This window comes from Centrocercus urophasianus, unplaced genomic scaffold, assembly GCF_019232065.1.
Source record: "Centrocercus urophasianus isolate 14NV4802_14NV808 unplaced genomic scaffold, USGS_Curo_1.0 seq_10, whole genome shotgun sequence".
Classification (NCBI taxonomy): domain Eukaryota; kingdom Metazoa; phylum Chordata; class Aves; order Galliformes; family Phasianidae; genus Centrocercus; species Centrocercus urophasianus.
Window position 1 is genome coordinate 38,016,414 of NW_024884142.1, and position 19,128 is coordinate 38,035,541.

At 44.7% G+C, this 19,128-nt stretch overlaps 2 protein-coding genes across 4 annotated transcripts in view; one reads left to right on the top strand and one right to left on the bottom strand.

Annotated features, from left to right (window-relative positions):
• Positions 1-5,959, top strand: part of CDC40 (cell division cycle 40) — a 34,873-nt gene extending 28,914 nt beyond the window's left edge. For all 3 annotated transcript variants that reach the window (XM_042815817.1, XM_042815827.1, XM_042815836.1), the window contains exons 13-15: positions 2,372-2,448; positions 4,443-4,587; positions 5,505-5,959. In XM_042815817.1, the coding sequence (XP_042671751.1) occupies positions 2,372-2,448; positions 4,443-4,587; positions 5,505-5,682 (400 nt within the window). In that variant the 3' untranslated portion in view covers positions 5,683-5,959. The remainder of the gene's footprint in view (positions 1-2,371; positions 2,449-4,442; positions 4,588-5,504) is intronic.
• A 6,848-nt stretch (positions 5,960-12,807) lies between these two features.
• Positions 12,808-19,128, bottom strand: part of METTL24 (methyltransferase like 24) — a 44,391-nt gene continuing 38,070 nt past the window's right edge. The window contains exon 5 of the mRNA XM_042820636.1: positions 12,808-13,653. Within this exon, the coding sequence (XP_042676570.1) occupies positions 13,339-13,653 (315 nt within the window). The 3' untranslated portion in view covers positions 12,808-13,338. The remainder of the gene's footprint in view (positions 13,654-19,128) is intronic.

The window sequence follows — 19,128 nt, forward strand, 5'->3', positions numbered from 1 at the left end:
TTTTGAAATTATTAATTCCATATTTTAAGTATCCATTTCATTTTGTCATTCACTCATGAAAGCTGTTGCACAACACAGACATGAGTTTGACAGCTCTGTGACTAATCAGTTTCTTCCCAGCATTTTTTGTGGGTTTTATTTTTTCACCTAGACAAGAGGCTCCAGTCTGTGGTATTTGAATGTCACCCAAAACCCACAGTGTGTCTGTGATCTGTTGCTATCATTGCCAGTAGCAGCAGTGGTAACAACCCAAGTCTGGGAGCCCAGGCTTAGGCTTGCAGGCATGGAGCACTGTCTCCAGATGTGAGTCCCAGAGAGCCTCTGTTCAGTTTTTTGTAATTAGACCCATGTATTTACTGAGCTCCTCAAAGTATTTACAGTATCGTGTCTGCTAAGGAATGCCTCCTCTCTGGTGAGTAGGAGGAGGATGTCACTCGCACAAGTTTGTTATTTCCTTGAGATTGCATTGCCCTTCTTCTGTGAGCTCTGTGTTGATGGCTGAAATAAATAGTGAAGTGGGTGGATTTAGTCACTCTGTGGGGAAAAGCAGGAAAGGCAGAAAGGTTCTGGTATGGGAACATCGCAACCTGATTGCTACAGTACCAGATTTTTTTTTCTTCCGAAGCAAAAAAATATATATATATATATGTATATATACTGAGCATCCTGTACACTAAAAAAGGGTTCTCTTGTTCAGATATTAGGGAACTCAACTGTACACAGTGTTCTGCCAAACAGTCTTTGGGGAATTTTTTGATTTTATATAAAGTAAACGTTGTCTTTCTAGCCATGACCTGAAAAACATTTGGCCATAACCTGCAGTTGATATATGGTAACCAGTCTGCATATGCACATAATTTCAATATCCAGATTTTTGCAGTGCATTGAAACTGTTAATATATTCAGCACATCAGCTTTCCATATCAAACTATTTCATACCACGCCTCAAATCTTTTTATTTTCTTAAGTTCATAAGGACAATTGTTACTACATCTAGGGTGACTTCGTGCAATGTATTTCTTCATGTACTTCAGCACAGTATTTCTTCAGTATCCTTCAGAAACAAAGCAGCTTTCAAAGTAACTATGACCTGAATATGGCCTTAAAAGCCAGTAATTAAAGCTGGTCTCATTACTTGGTTTCAATTGTTTGGAGAAATTTTGTAGTGGGTTTTGTAAATACTTTGACTTGGCCAGAGCTGGTAATGGGATGTCATGTCAGACTTCATTACAGTGAGCAGCTTCACCCCTGAGAATATAAATGTCCTTTCCCCGAGAGTTCAGAGCGTGCTCATAGGTTTCACAAGGACAAACGTGAAGATCTGGTCGTTTGTTCAGGAGTCTTAACTGGAGTGCTATAAAATTTGCCTGCTTTGCTTTTGATGGGATTGTATCTTTACAGCAGTGATATTAAAGTTGACACGGGTGTTATATTCTGTGTTTTCTTTTAGAAATGCAAAACGTTGTTTTCTCTTGTGGGCTTCTCATGCTTCTGGTCCTAATTGGATAAACAGTGAAATGATTCGGGCAACTGATCTTGGAAGATTTTCTTTCTTTATGCCTTTGACTAAGCTGGCAAAGCAGGAGCAGTACAGCAGTAACTTAGTTCTTACATTGCCAAGCTGAGGAGGCTTGTCATGTCTGTCACTCTGTACCTCTCCAACAGGTCTCCGTATCTCCTTATAAAGATACCTTTGGCACCTTAGATTTCATGATATACAGTGGGTTGGTTTTCTTGATGTTTTTTTCCTTTTTCTTTCTTTTTGCCAGCCAACAGTTTGTTTGTTTTAACGTGGCCTCTGGGAGGATTGCTTTCACCTAGAACTGAGGGTTGCAGATGACTGGTGTGCTGAGGGAATGTGTGCTGTTAGGGGTTGCAAAGGATCAGACCTCCCCACAGTGATGACTTTGTGTCCTGATTTGAAGCTGTTGGAGTACTCCTCTAAAAGAATGAAATGGAATTGAGGCCAGGGAGTTCACAGCTGAGTTCAGCTATGAACATTCAGAATTGGTCGGCATCCCATTTGGGGAGAATAGGAGGAAAATGGCATTGTCAGGGGGAATAGAATAAAACTCCTATTTTCTTTAATGGTTTTTGTTTTTGTTTTTAAGAAGCTGGAGGCAATCAAGTATCTTTGTGTTACCAATTGGAGTCAGGATTCTGCTTTAGACTATGGGTCATTTGATTTGGGGTAAATTCATGCTATCAGCTGCATTTCTCTAAGTGAGCACCCATAATTTTGAGCTTATCCACATTCTTCTTTAGACTGCACTGCCATGTTCTCAGCAGCTTAGTAAATCAGCTCTCTCAAGGCAGCCCTTTGGAATAATGTCTGCATGTCTTCCTAAACACATACGTCTTCCTTTTGCAGGGACATTCCTGTAGACTTCAAGTATATTGCTGAGCCAAGTATGCATTCGATGCCAGCCGTGACTTTGTCTCCAAATGGTGGGTTAACAACTTTGCTGCCTTCTCAGGCCGAGCTGACATAAGATGTCTCACTAATGATAGCTCTGTAATTTTGCCATCTTGTACCTCCCTGCTGCCCATACCCCCTTCCAAAGACTTGTGTGCCTTTATTCCAAGATTAGACTGAATCTGGATTTGATTTAAAAGTTTTGGGAAGATCAAACATGTCAAAATGAGGGGTTATTGCAGGATAGCTGTATCAGTTTAAGTTTAGACCTTCCTCCAAACGGAGTAAAAGGGCTCCTTCTTTTCACAGAACTTCAGTTTGTTCTTTCTAATATTTAAAATATTAGGAAAAACAATGTTGGCATTGACAAGAGCTGCAAAGTACTGAGCAAGTTCAGCAGTCCTTGTGGTGTCACTGATAACACAAAGACTGATGTTTTACGTGATCCTGCTGATGCTGTTTCTTTGTTCTGAATACAGCACAAATAGCATTTGCTCAAGAGAAATTCCAAATTATCTCAGTGTTTCTGTATGTTAATGTTTCCCTAGTGTTCATGTTCTTCTGCAACAACCGAGCTGCAGAAGGGCAAAGGCTGAATTCCTCCAGCAATAAGTGAAAAATCTTTCTAATAGGACGAAATCTCTTTTATGTGTGCTGGCTAAAATTAAATAGCTTTATTGCCAACGTTATTGAAGCGTTATAAATTTACCGTTAACAGTCTCATTTGCTGAGTAGTGGCTGATCAGCTTGTATAGCCAGCACATTCAGCCAGCTCTCAGCATCAAATTACAGTTTCTTTGCAGTGTAAATATTTCATTCTTAACAATCGAGGCAGAGCCTTAATAGTAAAAGGAAGATTCTGGAGGAAGACAGTTAAATTGAAAATTTTATGGAAGGAAATTTACATTTTCCTTCTGAAGGATGCAGAAGATTGTAACAGACCTTTTAAAAACCTAAGAAAGAATAATGTGAGTGGGGTAAGCACGCTGTTTATTTCTCTGGGAGGCTGAACTAAACTGTCTAATTCCAAGCTAGAAGCTGGATCAGATTTAAGGACTATTCAGCATGTTTTCTGTCATTGTTCAAATCAGACACTGAAGACCATGATAATATAAAGAGTTCAGGGCAGAAGTCTGTTGTAAACTGTTCTGTAGTGCATTGCCTTCACTGGATTCTTAGGTAGGAATTAATGCAGTGCCAAGACACAGTGAAATGAAGATTAGAAAAGCCTTATTTATTTTAACTCAAATGTCTTGATTAAATCATACTCCATTATGACTCAGAGAATTAAATAGTCTCAAAAACATAAGCATTCTGAAGCTCCTTAGTCCAGGTGACCATCTTAAAGTACCCACAAAAAAAGGTTATCAAATAGATTACCTATTTTTTTTTTTTCCTTAATCTGAATTACTTGATTGAGAGTTTGTAATATGTGCACCATAAAAACTTACTCAGTAGCTTAAAAATGGATCAGTTCATTACTGGGGTTAATGTAACAGGCAGAGCTTTTTTAGAGTTCTGAGTGCATTTTGTAGGAACAGGCTTCCCAAATCCTGTTGCATAATTTTCTGCCTTCTAACAGTTGTAACAGGTGGAAATTGGGTTGGCCATCTTCCGGACCCTGTGATTCTGTAAAGTAATATCAGCTTCTACCAAGAAACTTTATTACATAAGAGAGATTAGATTTAGATTGGACATAAGGAAAAAAATCTTTTACAGTGAGGATGGTGAGGCACTGGAACAGGTTTCCCAGAGATGTGGTTGAAGCCCCATCCCTGGAGACTTTGAAGGTGAGGCTGGATCAGGCCCTTGGAACCTGACCTGGCTGTGCACGTTCTTGTTCGTTGCAGGCAGTTGGACTAGGTGGCATTCAAAGGTCCCTTCCAACTCATAAGGATTCTATGATTATAATGAAAATCTGAATTAGCACAGTGCAGAGAAAGTTGTGTGTGTCTCAAACTTTCCAGCCACGACTGTTTCTTCGTATGTGGCACTCTGTCATCTCCTCTGTTCATTGCATTTTTAGGGAAATGGTTGGCTTGCCAGTCAATGGATAACCAAATTCTGATTTTTGGAGCTCAGAACAGATTCAGATTAAACAAAAAGAAAATCTTCAAAGGTCACATGGTAGCTGGCTACGCTTGTCAAGTGGATTTTTCACCTGATATGAGGTGAGTTTTGTGGGAAAGAGCTTCATCTTTAAACTCACGAGCACGGACACCAGATTACTTTTTGAATCCTTTTCAACATTCATTGATGCACAGCCATCCTATTAACTCAGTAATAGGACAGAGCTCTCTAAGACAAGCAGCAGAATAAGCTTGCTCTTCTTGTTTGACTGGACTAAGTGAACTCAACAGTTGTTCCAAACAACAGTTAAAAAGCAGTCAGCATAGCCCAGATTCTCCATTCCCTGAAGAAGACCTATGTTGCTGTGTTGAAGCATCCAGAGATTGCCCTTATTTTGCCCAGTCCTGGTGCAGCACAAACCTGCATCTGGCTATGTTTGCAAACAGTCAGTAGCAGTCTCCCCAGAGCCCTTCAGTCTTTGTTCCCACCATATGCACCCATCTAGAATACCTGGCATTCAGACTTGCCTGGTTTTTCCTGTGCACAGGTCTGGTGTGATATGTCCTCATTAGCTGTTCAGAGATCTATCTTTTACATCCTGTCTCCTTGGTAACATGCCCATATATTTACCACTGTATGTACATAAGCTATGCACTGCTATAAAAAGTGGAGAATAACCTCAGCAAAACCGGAGGAAAAAGCAGAGAGTGTCTGTAAGTTGCTGATGAACTTCTGGCACTTTTATCTTTTCCCAACATATTCTCTTCAGTCCCGGTAACACTGAGTGATAGAATCACACTAGTTAGCACGTTTACCTCACAGCTGATGCATCACCTTCTGCAGGACTACGTGTGCCACAGAGCACAGCATGAACACCAGTTCTCTGGCAGGAAAGTTTGCAGACTGCCAGGTGGGAGGCTAAGTGGGTGAAGCTCTGTTCCATTCCTCAATATAAAGTGTTAGAATACTAGCAGTCCTCGCGCTTAATGCAACTTGTATTTCCATCCTTTTAATGCAGCTATGTGATATCTGGAGATGCAGATGGAAAGCTTAACATCTGGGACTGGAAGACCACAAAACTTTACAGCAGAATAAAAGCACATGATAAAGTCTGCATCGGCGCAGTCTGGCATCCTCACGAAACATCCAAAGTCATTACGTGCGGCTGGGATGGTCTCATTAAACTGTGGGACTAAAGAGGCTGCTGCGAGGATCTGAAGTTGTAAGCCCTGAGATGTGAAGTTGGAGTGAATTCTGCTGTAAGGACGGGCAGACATTTTGTGATATAGCTGTTGGCAGCTGGCTGTATATATGCTCTGAAAGTGGGAAATGTTCAGAATGCTCGACTCAAAGGATCTTGTTCTAAACGCAACATCTGGCTAGGAGAATGTGAAGTGTGCAGCATCAAGTGTTTGTCCTGTCACCTTCTGTGCAAAATACTCTTGTAAAATAAAATAAATTTAAGGAAAACTATTTTTGTGGCTCTGGCTGTCAGAGATGTGGGGAGTTAAAGGAGAAAACCAGCCATTGTGTAATCTTCTTCCTAAGAGGAAATCTTTGATACCTACTGCAACAGAGCTGGAAGTAGAGCATTTGTTTATGTTTTTTGGATGGTATTTTATTCTCCCTAAAATACTTCTACCTTTCTAGAACACAAAATCAGTTGCTAATGATGTCTGTCCATTCACAGTAGAAATGAAGAGCTAATCAGAAGCGCACAGCCCTCAATTAGACTGTGTCAACTGAAGCCTGTATTCATAAAATCTTGGTTTGTCTGTGTTTAACAGCTGCATCATGCTGATCAGCAGGCGTCATCGTTACAAGAACCCCTCAGTTTCCCTGTGAGGGTTGGGTACCAGGTGTTTTTCTCTTCCCGTTTGCTGTTAAGTTCCAGTAAGCATGACATAAAAAACGAACGTAACAACAAAGTGGGTAGGTTGTATTACAAGCTCCACGCAGTTTGTGACAATGTACTGTATATACATGCCACACTTTCTCCTCTTTAAAAGACTTATTTTTAATAAATCATTTTATAAAGAAACTTCTGCTTGTCTTCATTCGTTTCTTCCATCCACCACTGTCCATGTGAAATATTTATCGTTTGGCATTTTAATTCTCAGTTTTAATAGAATTCAGATAAGCTCATTTTCTTCCCCTGTTCATACAAAACTAATTTAAGTTGGAAGGAAGGGGAAAAAAAAATCCTTTTAACGCTGTCTGCTCTTCTTTTGAGACTCTAATAGAAATAAAAGCGTGTAACAAATTTATCCATTGATCAGTTTTAATTAGTTTTGAATTACGCTCCGTTGCTTACTATAAGTCAACAGCTGCTCATCAGTTAAACAATAGCAAAGGATTAATGGCTATAATTAGCAGTAGGGTGGGAGATAAGGCATTTCACTAGCTAAGATGCAAAGAATCTCAAACTGGAAGGACTTTTTTCTAAGACTTTATTTGTATTTTAAATCTGCTGTTCTGGAAGGATTGATTAACAAGACCGTTCTTTCAAAGAGTACTTGTTGAAGTTAGGCCTCTAACTTCATGAGTGAGTGAGCTTGGAACATAATGCATTTTAGACCAGCTGCTTAAAGCTGCATTTCAGAGTCTTTCCACTTTCCACTCATGCCTTCAATATAACTGCACCAAGTTTATGTGCTTTCCGTTTACTTCCCATCTCAGTAAACACGGGTACCAGAAACACATCACAGCTCGTTTTCACAAGAGGAGCTCTGGTACCCATTGTATATATTGTCCAATCTCACACCTGTGTAAATGCTGGGGCAGGAAAATGGAAATGGTAGAATTTAGAAAGGAGGTAGCGAGCGTCCTGAGGATCACAGGGAAAGAAGAGACTGTTCTTCTTTCCGGACTGGTAAGAATGTGAGTAGGAGTGAGCTGCTGCCATGGTGTTCCTGAGCTGGGTGTTGAGCTCTGAGGTGCTGTGTCTGCTGCCTAAGGAGAAAATTGGCTACAATAACTTAGAATGGCACTTCTTTTTCCTTCAAATACATTTCCTAAATGGATATGATGAATCCTCACGGTTGGAAAAGACCTCTAAGATCACCTGGTCCGACCCCAACCCACCCCACTAACCACGTCCTTCAGTGCCATACCTACACGTGCCTTGAACACCTCCAGGGACGGCGACTCCACCACCTCCCTGTGCAGCCTGTGCCACTGCCTCACCACTCTTGCTAAGTTCTTCCTAACATCCAGCCTGAACCTCCCCTGATACAACTTAAGGCCTTTCCCTCACATCCTAACGTATAGCTGTGTGCCCGAACACTAACAGCATGTAAGCATAAGGATCTGGGGAAGAAAAGAGGAAATAGAGCAGATAAATTGCTTCAAAAAAGTTTTGTATATTAACTCCCCTATCAGAAACATCTCTCCCAAATGCCTAAAAGCATTTAAATGACAGTAGACACAAGTTTTGGCTCATATTGCATTGCTCCATTCATCACCTACCCAGCAGTACTTGATTCATGTGCTTGTGTACGCATAAATAAGCGTATAAAGTCATGTAGTGGTGCACTGCCTGTTGTCTCTGGGGGAGAAAACCAAGAAGCACTGACTCAATAAATTCTGGAGTCGATGAGTTAGGATTAAATGTTTGCAACAAGCCTCAGATCAAAATTCCACTGGAAACTTTCAGATAGATCAACTCCTTTGTCCCTCGCTGTTGGTCACCCTGTTAATCCGATGTGGAATTCCTCACATCTGCATTGAAGCCTGCAGGGAGAATTTTTGTGAGGATAATTTCCTCCCTGCCAAAGACTGCAGAGCTGGCGATGTCAGCAATTTACTGTGCTTGGAAGAGGCAGGGGGTGTCTGCACGGTGGGAGTCCAAACTTGTCCTTCCTGCAGCCACCTGAGAGGACTCCTGGCCAGGCTAATTGTGTCCTTCTGTTTGCCTCTCAATTTCACTTAGGTCAGAAATTGGTCTGCTACAAATGTTGGCCAGAACGAGTCCAGACACATCTCTGGGTTGACAGCCTGTGGGCAGACAGAGCAGGGAAGGCCCCAGGCAGCATTCCCTAATACCAAGCGAGTTCAAAGGGGCCCCTTCTGGGCTGGAGCCTGTTGCACTGCCGAGGGTGAATACCTGTGAGTTGGCATGTAGGGCTGCAGTGACAGCACTGTGGTTTGTGTCCCTCTGTTATGCATCTCTAACTGGAGGAAATGATGTGGCGGTGTCTTGCCACTTGTTATTAATACCAATTACTGTTGCAGCGGGGGTTTGTGAGTAAGTGAACTATTGCCATCATTGCTGAGTTCTGCCTTGGAAACCTGATTGTTCTTCTGGCCTTGTGCCACCTTCCTCAAGGACTTCTTTTCATATGTGAGAGGGGGGAATGTCCCACGTGTCCTGGTGCAGCTTGCCAGTAGGTGGGAAGGCAGTCTCTCTCAAGGCAGATGGTTGTGGCATCTGTCTCACACAAAGCCTACAACCCAGGAAGACAGGGCTGCACATTCTTTGCTCTCATTGCAAGAAGCAAACATCTGAATTACCGTGCATCCAGAAGACTCTAAGATTGCCTTGGAAAAAGCCAGTTTTTAGCAAAAAGAAGATGTTCAACACACCATTTAAAAGTGTGGTCTTCAAAGGCTCATTTAGACAATAAAGCCTTGCAAACCTGACAGCACAGTACTACTGTGTACCTTCCTTTTTGCTACCAGCTGGTCGTTACAGAACCTCCCCCCTCCTGGGTAGAAAAGCTCTGTACAAGGAGCAGCCTGTGAGAGAGGCAAACAGGGCAGGGTGGGAAGCTTTGCTTGCAAGACTTTAAGCAATTAAGCCTATTGACAAAAAAAAAAAAAGTCAGCTGACAGGGAGTTTGTGCCCCTGGGGACTACTGAAAGACTTGCTCACTGACTTCACTGACATATACTCAAAATTTAAGTTATATTTTGCAGTAAAATAGGTCTTGACTGCTAGGCTAGCTGATTAAACTAAAACAAATTAAAAAACCCACAAAGCCAACTGCACCACTGCTGTATTGCAGCACTTGGAGAGTACTGCCTGTGGAAAGGCTCTGTTTGCAGAAGCTCCCTGTAGAGCTGAAAGCTCTTACAAATAAGTTTAGATGATGTTCACCCAAGCGTGGACATGAGGTACCCCAGCAGACCAACCTCAGAGCTGCTTGTTACCTGGTTACACCACAGAACATATTTAAAATGCTCCAAACGTGGAAGCATTGCAAGCCCCTGTGTAACTCACTGTGCTTTGCACCACTGGGAGACTGCTAAAATCAGGTGTTACAGCAAATGTGTTGAATTTGTCCTTTGGACCAGGCTCAGTCCTTGGGCTGAGAGGTGTCAATACTGAGCTGTGTGCCCTCTGGTTTGGAAAGGGAGAAAACAACACAAATCCCCTGGGGAGTGATTTCAGCCCTATGAATCCTGCTGGGCCTCCTGACAGCCACACAGACACATCTATGGGACCTGCAGAGCCCCCCCCAGCACCACCACACCATCACCCCACAGCCACCATTGCTGTAATTCACCACCTCAACACTTCCCCTGTGGCATAAGAGGGGTTTGGTGGAGTTTAAACTCTCATGAAGCAATGCTAAGAGAAAACAAACAGAACAACCAGCCTGCACTATAGCTGTGCTGCGAGTATAGAGCTTACCTTCAGCAAACTGCTACAAAAGACGTGTATGGTGGAAATCCAATGCAAAGAGTAAGGAAGTTCACAGTCTGAATACTCTTTGGTTGCTGCAGAGAGAAGCGTAGATGTGGCTCTGAATGTGGGTCAGCTCTGACCTTCCACCACCACTGAAACTCAGTCAATTTCTACTGACTGCAATTAAATGTCACGTTGTATTAACAAGCAGCAAGAAATCAGGAGTGACTTCTTACTGAGTAACCCTGAGGATCCCTTCAAGGGCAAGAGAGCAGCTAATGGAGCTCCCAGAGCCTGGGCTCTGAACTAACCAGATGGCCTCAGCTGTGAATTATTCACCAGGGTGAATGAGTGCATTTTCTTCAGGTGTGCAACCAGCCTTGCTGGCTGCTGCCAAGAAAGGCCAGACACATCCATTTATGGCTTTCTTCAATCTTTCAGAATTGAGAGGTGCTCCTGATGAGGTTGGATATTAGAAACAATGTTTTCTCAGAACGAGTGGTGAGGCAGTGGCACAGGCTGCACAGGGAAGTGGTGGAGTCACCACCCCTGGAGGCCATCAAGAAACGTGGATGTGATACTGAGGGATGTGGTTAGCGGGCATGGTGGGGATGGGCTGGTTGGTTGGACTAGGTGATCTTAGAGGTCTTTTCCAACTTTAAGGACTGTGCTGCAGAGCTCAGTACATCGCATCCTCCTGATGTGTTCCCAACCATTTGATGACCTCTGCAACGCTCCCCGCTCCCCCAAAGCTGCTCCTGAATGCACAGGGCTCCTCTCTGGGGCCAACGCAGACCGCAGTGCATGACAGCTGCAGTCACACAGCCTTTGCCCCACAGCAGTAACCACGTTCCTTTTATAGAAAGAAACAGGAGATGGATTCATTAAGTTTTGCTCCTTTAGGTCAAAGAGACCAATAAAAGCCAACGGGTGGGAGCACAAGAGCTCAGAAAGGATGGCTGTGCTAACTCTGCTTAGAAAGGCACAGAGCATGAAATGAGAGCTGTTCCCTTTCCCTATAATATCGCGTAACTGCCACAGGAATGATAAATTGCTTTTATCTATCCCGCATCTTACATAAGGTTTCTTTAATTGCCATAGTTATTGGAATTTTTGCTTTCAGAAGATGTATTTGCTAACGCCTAAGTTGCTCCTGATGCTACTTAGCACTCCAGAGCATAGGCTGGGTGAGGATACACAGAATTCTGACGTCAGGTCCCAAGACAGACCTCCAGACCTTTCCTGCAATTTCCATACACAATTAACTTACATTTCTTCTTCGGGGCAATACATGATGAAAGGTCTGCAACCCTTTGGAATTTTAACACGTAAAAGAGAACATAATTTGGTTTTTAATCACTATGTAACAGTCTACCGGTCTGAGTACTCCACCACTTACCAGGAGGAAAAGCCTGCGCCCTACCACTCCAGCCTGTGCTTTCATGCTTCATTAACGAAGCAGGGCTCACACCGGGCCTTTTGCCATCACATTATTTAAAGAGTGGAAGTGCAGCCATTCCCTGATGAGCTGTCTGATTGTTCCAACAAGCAGTAGCTCAGTTTAGGAGATGTGACACCTTCATGCATTTCAGCGGCTCTCCTTAAGGCCCTGCGCTGTTGCACAGCCTCAACACTCGGAGCGCAAGGGTTTGCAGTGTGGCTGCCACTAAGAAGGCATCTCCTGCTCAGAGTGCTTTGCCCAGCAGCTGGGCTCAGGAAATCCAAGCAAGCAGCAACATGGCATCAAGTCCAGCAGCTCTTCCCTCAGATTGTTCTGTGTCACTGCAGGAAAGGGACCAAGCACACTGATACCAGAAAACAAAGCAGTACCAGACATGTCCTGCTCTGGGTGTCCCTGCTTGAGCAGGTCTTGGACCAGATGGACCAAGAGGCTCTGTCAACCTCAGCCATCCTGTGGTTCTATGTTCCTAGCCCTAAGAGCTTCCAACACAAGGTGGCTGGATCCAAGCTGTCCTTGACTTGGGCTGTCTCTGTGCCTAGGAATGGTATGGGAAGGTCCCAGATGGCCTGAGCCAATACAGTGCCAGGGAGCTCATTCATGTGACAACCAGGCAGCCATACCCAGAGCCCGTGCACACCTCCTGCACTGCTCCACATAGCTCACAGGCACAGCTGGGGGTACCAGCAGGCCCAGTCTGTCCTCTGTGTCCTCCTCTTTCTCTGGCTGAGGTGTTCAGTGCACGCAAACCCACAAAGAGATCCCTCAGAATTAAACTCCAGTTCAGAAAATCCCAGTGCCACTAAAGTGGATGTGCTGGTATTTAAAAGGAAATAAAAATGGGACCAGAGAGGCAATAACTCACTTCACACAGCACAACAAGGCACTGCCAGTGGAGCTGAAAGGCAGCAGATTGAAAGCCAGCGTGCATTTCTTAAAACAGAAAGGATCTGACATTTAACCACAAGTTAACATTTCCAATGTGATTTGGAACGCTGATACACATCTGAGTGTGTGAGGACACAGAACTGACCTTCACTGAAGAAATTCAAACCCTCTCCAGTCCCACAAGTCTTGCACCACCCAGGCCCTCACCATCATGGCAGGGGGTTTTGAAGCCTCTTCCAAAGAAGCCCAAGCTCTGCAGCCCCTGTGGCCAACACAGATGCTCAAGGCCTGACTCATTCAGGCATTTCAAGCCCTGCAAAGAACAAGAAAGACATGAAAGAGGTGTGATCTTGTATTTCAATGCAAAGTTTAATGTCAAAATTATTAATTAAAATAACAATAAACCACCTGCTACATACTTTTTAGCTCCCTCTCATTGCTTAGCTTCTAAGGGAATGGCTGAGCCAGGTTGTTGGGAGCACCCTGCATCAATCTTGCATGCCAGTGCTCAGAGCCCACATGCAGAGCACGACATGTCCCCATGTCCCCAAGACCAGAACCACTACCTCTGCAAGCATCCGGGTGCCCCTGGCAGGGAGAGAGGCAGGGCCAGGGAGCTCAGTGGGAAGGAGCCAGGAGGCAGCCAGGTGCAGTGCTAGACAAGTCACTGTGGAACTTCACCTGAACTAAAAACAAGCCAAAAAGACCAGGTTCCACTTTCAGCTCTTTTGACAGTGTTTAAAAACAAATGCCAGCCCATTCCACCAGCAATTCGCTGTATGCTTATTTGGCAACTTCAGCCAGTGACTCTCAGGTCCTCTTCAATAATGTTACGGGACAGATGGCTCACAGTCGCACGTCGTAGATTCCTTTCTGCTATTTCCATCTTGTATTCACCCAGCTCAGCGTGTAACAGCTACTGGCGTTGAAGGCTTCCTTTTTCAGAAGCATCTGTGGTTTTGATAAGTCTTTGTAGGTATGGAAAAGCCTGAAGTCCTTCAGCTCCAGCTCTCGGAGCAGACTGTACCAGTACCGCACCACAGTGCTGTCATTGCCGCTGACCTCAAAACCAGGCCAGTGGATGTGCACCTCAAACACCAGCTGCCCTATTTGCTCAACAACATCCTCCAAGATCAGGTTTTCCAAAATTTTCCACTCCGCGCTCTCCACATCTGCCTTGAGGACATCAATCTGCAACAAAAACACAATTGCTACATGAAAATGACAGGCTTTGCAATTATTGTCATAGAATGATTAAAGTCAGAGAAGACCTCTAAGATCACCTAGTCCAACCAACCAGCCATCCCCACCATGCCCACTAACCACATCCCTCAGTGCCACAGCTACGTATGTTGAGTACCTCCAGGGGTGGTGACTCCACCACTTCCCTGTGCAGCCTGTGCCACTGCCTCACCACTCTTTCTGAGAAGAAATTTTTCCTAATATCAGCAAGATCCAAAGCCAGGCTTTCCCAGTTTATTATACACATAATTGCTCTCGTGTATTTAAATATAATATTTCATATTAAAAGATAATCATCTCAGAACACGCAGGCTAGGACAGACAGGGTAGTACATGAAGCTCTATGCCTGCCTGCTCGCTGCCCTTCTCTTCCTGCCTCTGACACCTGGTCTGAAAAGCTCTGTACTTGAGGCTGATCCTACAGCCAAAGCGTGTAATTGGCCCTTCATAGATCTTGTGGCAGCACTCATTATACTAAACAAAGACACCGATGCTCTACTGTTCCTTATTTCTCAATCACAAAATTCCTGTAACAGAGCAAAATTTATTCACAGTAACTACTTGCACCACAGCAGACCAGGGTCCTCATTGCCAGATGCTACGTGCACGCATTGATGGTTCCAGTCCTGAGGATCTGACAGTGCAGTGCATGAGGAGGCAGTGACTGCACACAGCACACACATGCCAGAGAAGGGCAAAGAGAAATGAAGGCTCTGAGCAGCACAGGTCACAAACTACCCACTGTCAAGCTGCTGCTGGCAGTCACGCTCCGCAAGGAGGATGAATTCAAGGGAAAAGTATGCAATGACTGCAGAGATTGATGGGCAGCTCCTCTGAACACTAAGGGATGTCAGGAAAGATGCCATGGAAAGAGTGCCTCAATCTGATTTTAGACCGTCATTTGCTACTGCAGATGTATATTCAGAAAACCAACTTCTCACAGCTCAACGTAAGTACGGCTTGATTTTACGGGTTTAGAGATGAGCTGGGGTAGGGGCTGTATCTTCTAATAATAAAAAGAGTGTTTCATCAAAATATCACACCTGGAAAGAAGCAATGTCCTTCAGAGGCGCACCCGAACTGAAGGGCATCTCTCCCTACAACAGAGCAGGTGCAACTCCCAGGGGAGCATGGTGTGCCTGCACTGGTTCCACCTGAGCTGCTGCTTGTGCCCATCTGTTCATGCTCAGAATGTGTCTGAAGAGAAAACTGAAGACTTTACTTACAGTCAAGAAGAGCATGAAAAGAAGAAAAAAAATTGAAAAATCAGCAGAAATGTTACAAGTCAGCAGGCAGGCCCCACTACAGGTGATGAAGTGCCATTAGTGAGCTGAGGCAGACTCTGAAGAGCCTGGATGTAAGGGCACAATAACACAGCTGTACACAGAAACACCACTGTTACAAGAGGCTGCACTTACTGTGCTTCTCTGGGGGACTACCAGGGGATAAGAAGACAGAACTCAGTCCAACCAACTGCTGCTGGTTCCTCCCTGAAGGCACATCAATATCCTTCAAGAGTCTAACACCTAGGAGCGAGGCTGTAAGTAACTTGGCCTTCCACAGGCACTTGCTGCTCAGAGGATGAAGGCTGCCTTATGCAGCCACATTGCTTCTCTCTTCTTTCTCTTCCCTTACCTGGGGAGACCAGAGAGCAGGACCAAATCCTCAAGGCCAAAGGAAATCGGACAAGAAGTTTTAAGAGTAGAGCAATTCCTAATTCAAATTCACCATGGTCTTAGAGTTATGGAATCACAGAATCATTAAGGTTGAAAAAGATCTCTAAGATCATCTAGTTCAACCATCAACCCATTCCCACTTTAAATCAGTGCGTTGGTTTTGTCACTAATGGGGACAATGAAACAAGGCAAACCCACTGCACAGAGTCCCAGTCTGCATCAGAACCAACCCAGTGAGCAACAGACTAGCGGTGGGGCTGGACACAAAACCTAACCTAACCCTAATCTTACAAAGCAAAAGTTAATGACAGTAACTGTGTGGGCTTCCTACATAGCAGGTCTCACTTTACGGCACTTTAAGTCCTGCAGCCCAACTGGGTACAGTACAAGCACTGGCCATACCTGGATGCCCAAAGCACTGCAGTCTGTGCTCCCCGACGGCCCAAAGGACAGGCCAGGGCAGGCAGAGAAAACCAATGGAAGGAGAAGAGCCTGGTGCCTCCCAGCTGCAAGCTCATAATCCAGCAAAGGGAAATGAGAGGAGACACGGGGTCCCAAACCCACACTGCTACATGAGGTCGCTCCAACCTTTCCTTGTTCTCCAAGTGGCCAACTGGAGGCCCCAGCTCTGATCTACTGAGACAAACAGTGCTCACAGCTAAGCCAGGCCTCAGGGGCTGTGCTCCCCCTACCTACTAGGTGGAGGTGTCCCACTAGGGACACAGGGTGACAAGAACTGGGAGATGTTACATGCTAGATATTTCTGGTCTCAAATATGCAAACTGAGGGTTTTCAGCCCTTAAGGGTGTGAGGATTGTGTCCATGAAGTCCTGTGTGTGTCCCTTCAGTGGGACAAGCTATACATCAGCTGGAAACAAAATTCTTCAGCAAGGTCCATGACCACATACTAACAGCACACTGAGCTGCAGGGATCAGCTCATCCAGGCTACATTGTGCCTCCTCTGCACTGACAGAGGCAGGGGGCTGGTAGAAAATGACTGTTGGATTACAGAAATAAAGCCTGTGTTGTGACATACGGGGAGGAAAGACAAAGGTTATACAGCCAACCTTAGCTCTGGTACTTCCCTGTCTGACTGCAACTAAGAGCCCATCAGCACGCCCCATGTGGGGCAGTGAAATGGCTTCCTGTAGTGCTCCTCTGGGTTCACCAGCAGGCTGAATGCAAATGATCCTTCTCGTGAAAGTCAGCTGAGACCTACTTCATGGTTGAGCTCACTTGTTTCCCCTTATACATTTAAATCAGTTACTTATTTTTCAGATAGCAACACACGGCTCTACCTGCAATGCAATTTTGAAAGCACTTTCGATCCTATCTGGGTACAATTGCAACACTTCAGAAGCCATGCATTTTTGTCTGTGATACTTTGGCAACTTTGACTAACAGATTATTCAAAACTCCTCTGAGGGGGGGATGATAGGGGGAGGAGCTGTGAATAAATGTTTCTAAGTGTTTGCTTTTGTTTTCCCATGATCTGGCTTTATGGTATGACATCTTTTTTCTCATGGCAGTTTCCACTCATCATCCCCCAGCCTTGTTGCTTTTTCTCTCAAGCTTCTGGGGCCTACCAGCAGGCACCCTGCATGCACTGCACTGCATTCACAAATCTGATCCAAAAAGCAGCTGCTAACCAATGTGTATGCACGACAGAGAGAGCTGCCTTGTATTGAAGTGATCAGAGAGCAATAGGGCACTGACAGGAATGTGCTGGAGGAACACAGCAGAGACTCTTTGAGATACTGTGCATTACTCAGAAGCCTGGAAGAAGGCTCTGTCTGTACCACAACCTCCAGTGACTGCCTTCAGGACACTGCCCACTCATCCCACAGTCTCCATTTTCTGCTGCAGATGGGGTAAAATGAGCTTGTGTCAGAGCATCTGAGCACCTAACAAACACATCCTACTAGTACCAAACATGAATTTTATGAAGAGGTATTTATCTCCTCCCAGCAATAAGAAATGCATTCCTAGTAAAAGAAGCACTACCACCTCCACGGTGTGTTGATGCACAGTGTCAGTGAGAGGATTACCACACAAATCCCTAAACGCAGAGCTCCAGCTCATCCAAGAGCACAGCTAGAATCAGCTCTGAAGGGGAACCCAGGGGTACATGCCAGAAAGTGAACTAAGACCTGTGGTGCCTTATGGCATGTGGTGGCCATCAGCAGCCTGCAGGCTTTGTGCACTGTGGCTGGATCCTCTTATCTGCCACAAATGCTCTGTCAAAGACAGAGAGGTTTGCTTGTCATCTTCCAACAGAAATGGGTCCTGGGTCACTGTCAGAAAGAGATTAAGTTAGGCTAGCAGCCTCTGGGGTCACACTTCCTCCACCTACATTTCTCTCTTTTAAAAAAAAGCCAATATCAGATCTTATGAGAGTGAGCTGTGTACCTCCATGGTGTGAGATCTCTCCTGCTCAGAGAATGAAACAGCTGACTCCACTTTTGGCGCAGAGGCCAGGAGTGGATAATGATAACCCACCACCACTGGGTTAGGGGCTGGGGAGGGAGCAGAAGTGAAGTTGGGGGACAGAAACAAATTACAAGAGTGATTATAACATATTTGTTCTCTCTCTGTTTCAAATAAGCCAGTCTGCCAAAACGCGAGCAATTCCAATCACAGAATCACAAGGTTGGAAACGACCTGCAAGATCATCTAGCCCAACCACCCTCCCATTCCTATTAGTACCACAAGCTACTAAACCACATCTCGTAGCTCCTCATCCAGGCGCCTCTTGAACACTGCCAGGGATGGTGACTCCACCACCTCCCTGGGCAAAAACTAAGTAGCCTATCACTGAAAAGTAAAAAACGTGTCTTTTTAATCATGTTTTCTCCATACTTAGCTCCCCTGTAAATATACCGCAGCATTGCACCAGTCACAATTGGGGAATAAAAAGGCCTTTCCTCATGCACAATCAAGCGTACAAAACAGCTGAAAAAGAATGTGTTTTAATTAGTGGAAGTTACCACATACGGTATGAGCACTCAATTCCTCTTTCAGGGTAATGACTTGTTACGACTGTGCATCATTTCCCAAAGTGGAAACCAGAGCTCTGTTGGCCTTCATCATTTCTGAAACACCAGGGTTAGAGGGATCTCAGCTCTGTGGTGCCCCATGGGCACATTTGAAGCTCCCCATGGAGCAGAGTGAATCGAGAGCAGCAGCCAAGGAAACAATTTGGCCACATTACTGCTAGCAGCAGCTCAGCATGGGGAAGCAAAGAGCAGAGCAGGGGAGCACAGAAACGCTCCATCCTTGTAAATCACAGCTCTCAACTAAGGACCACACCAGCAAAGAAACAACAGGGTTCCCTTTCACTAAGTGCAAGTCTGTATTTTCAGCAGATAAAACTCCAAAGAACGTGTTGTTTGAGCTCCTGACAGACTGGGCATATTTTCAAGTACCTGTTGAAGATATTAATGCAAGTTTCTGTACTTGGGTGTCTACATCATTCTTTGTCTTTCTACACACTACAGAGGTGACTGCCCTGAAAGAAATTCACAAGACACACAGCTCACTGAACAGCCTATCTTCTCTCTAAATTGGAAAGATATGCATTTGAAGCGTGGGCTGTTCAATGGACAAAGAACTGGCTGCAGGATCAAGTCCAGAGAGTGGTGGTCAGTGTCTCAATACCTGGACGGAGATGAATGGTGACCCAGAGGGTTCAATGCTGGGGCCGGTACTCTTTAACACCTTCATCAATGACACTGACAGTGGGATCAA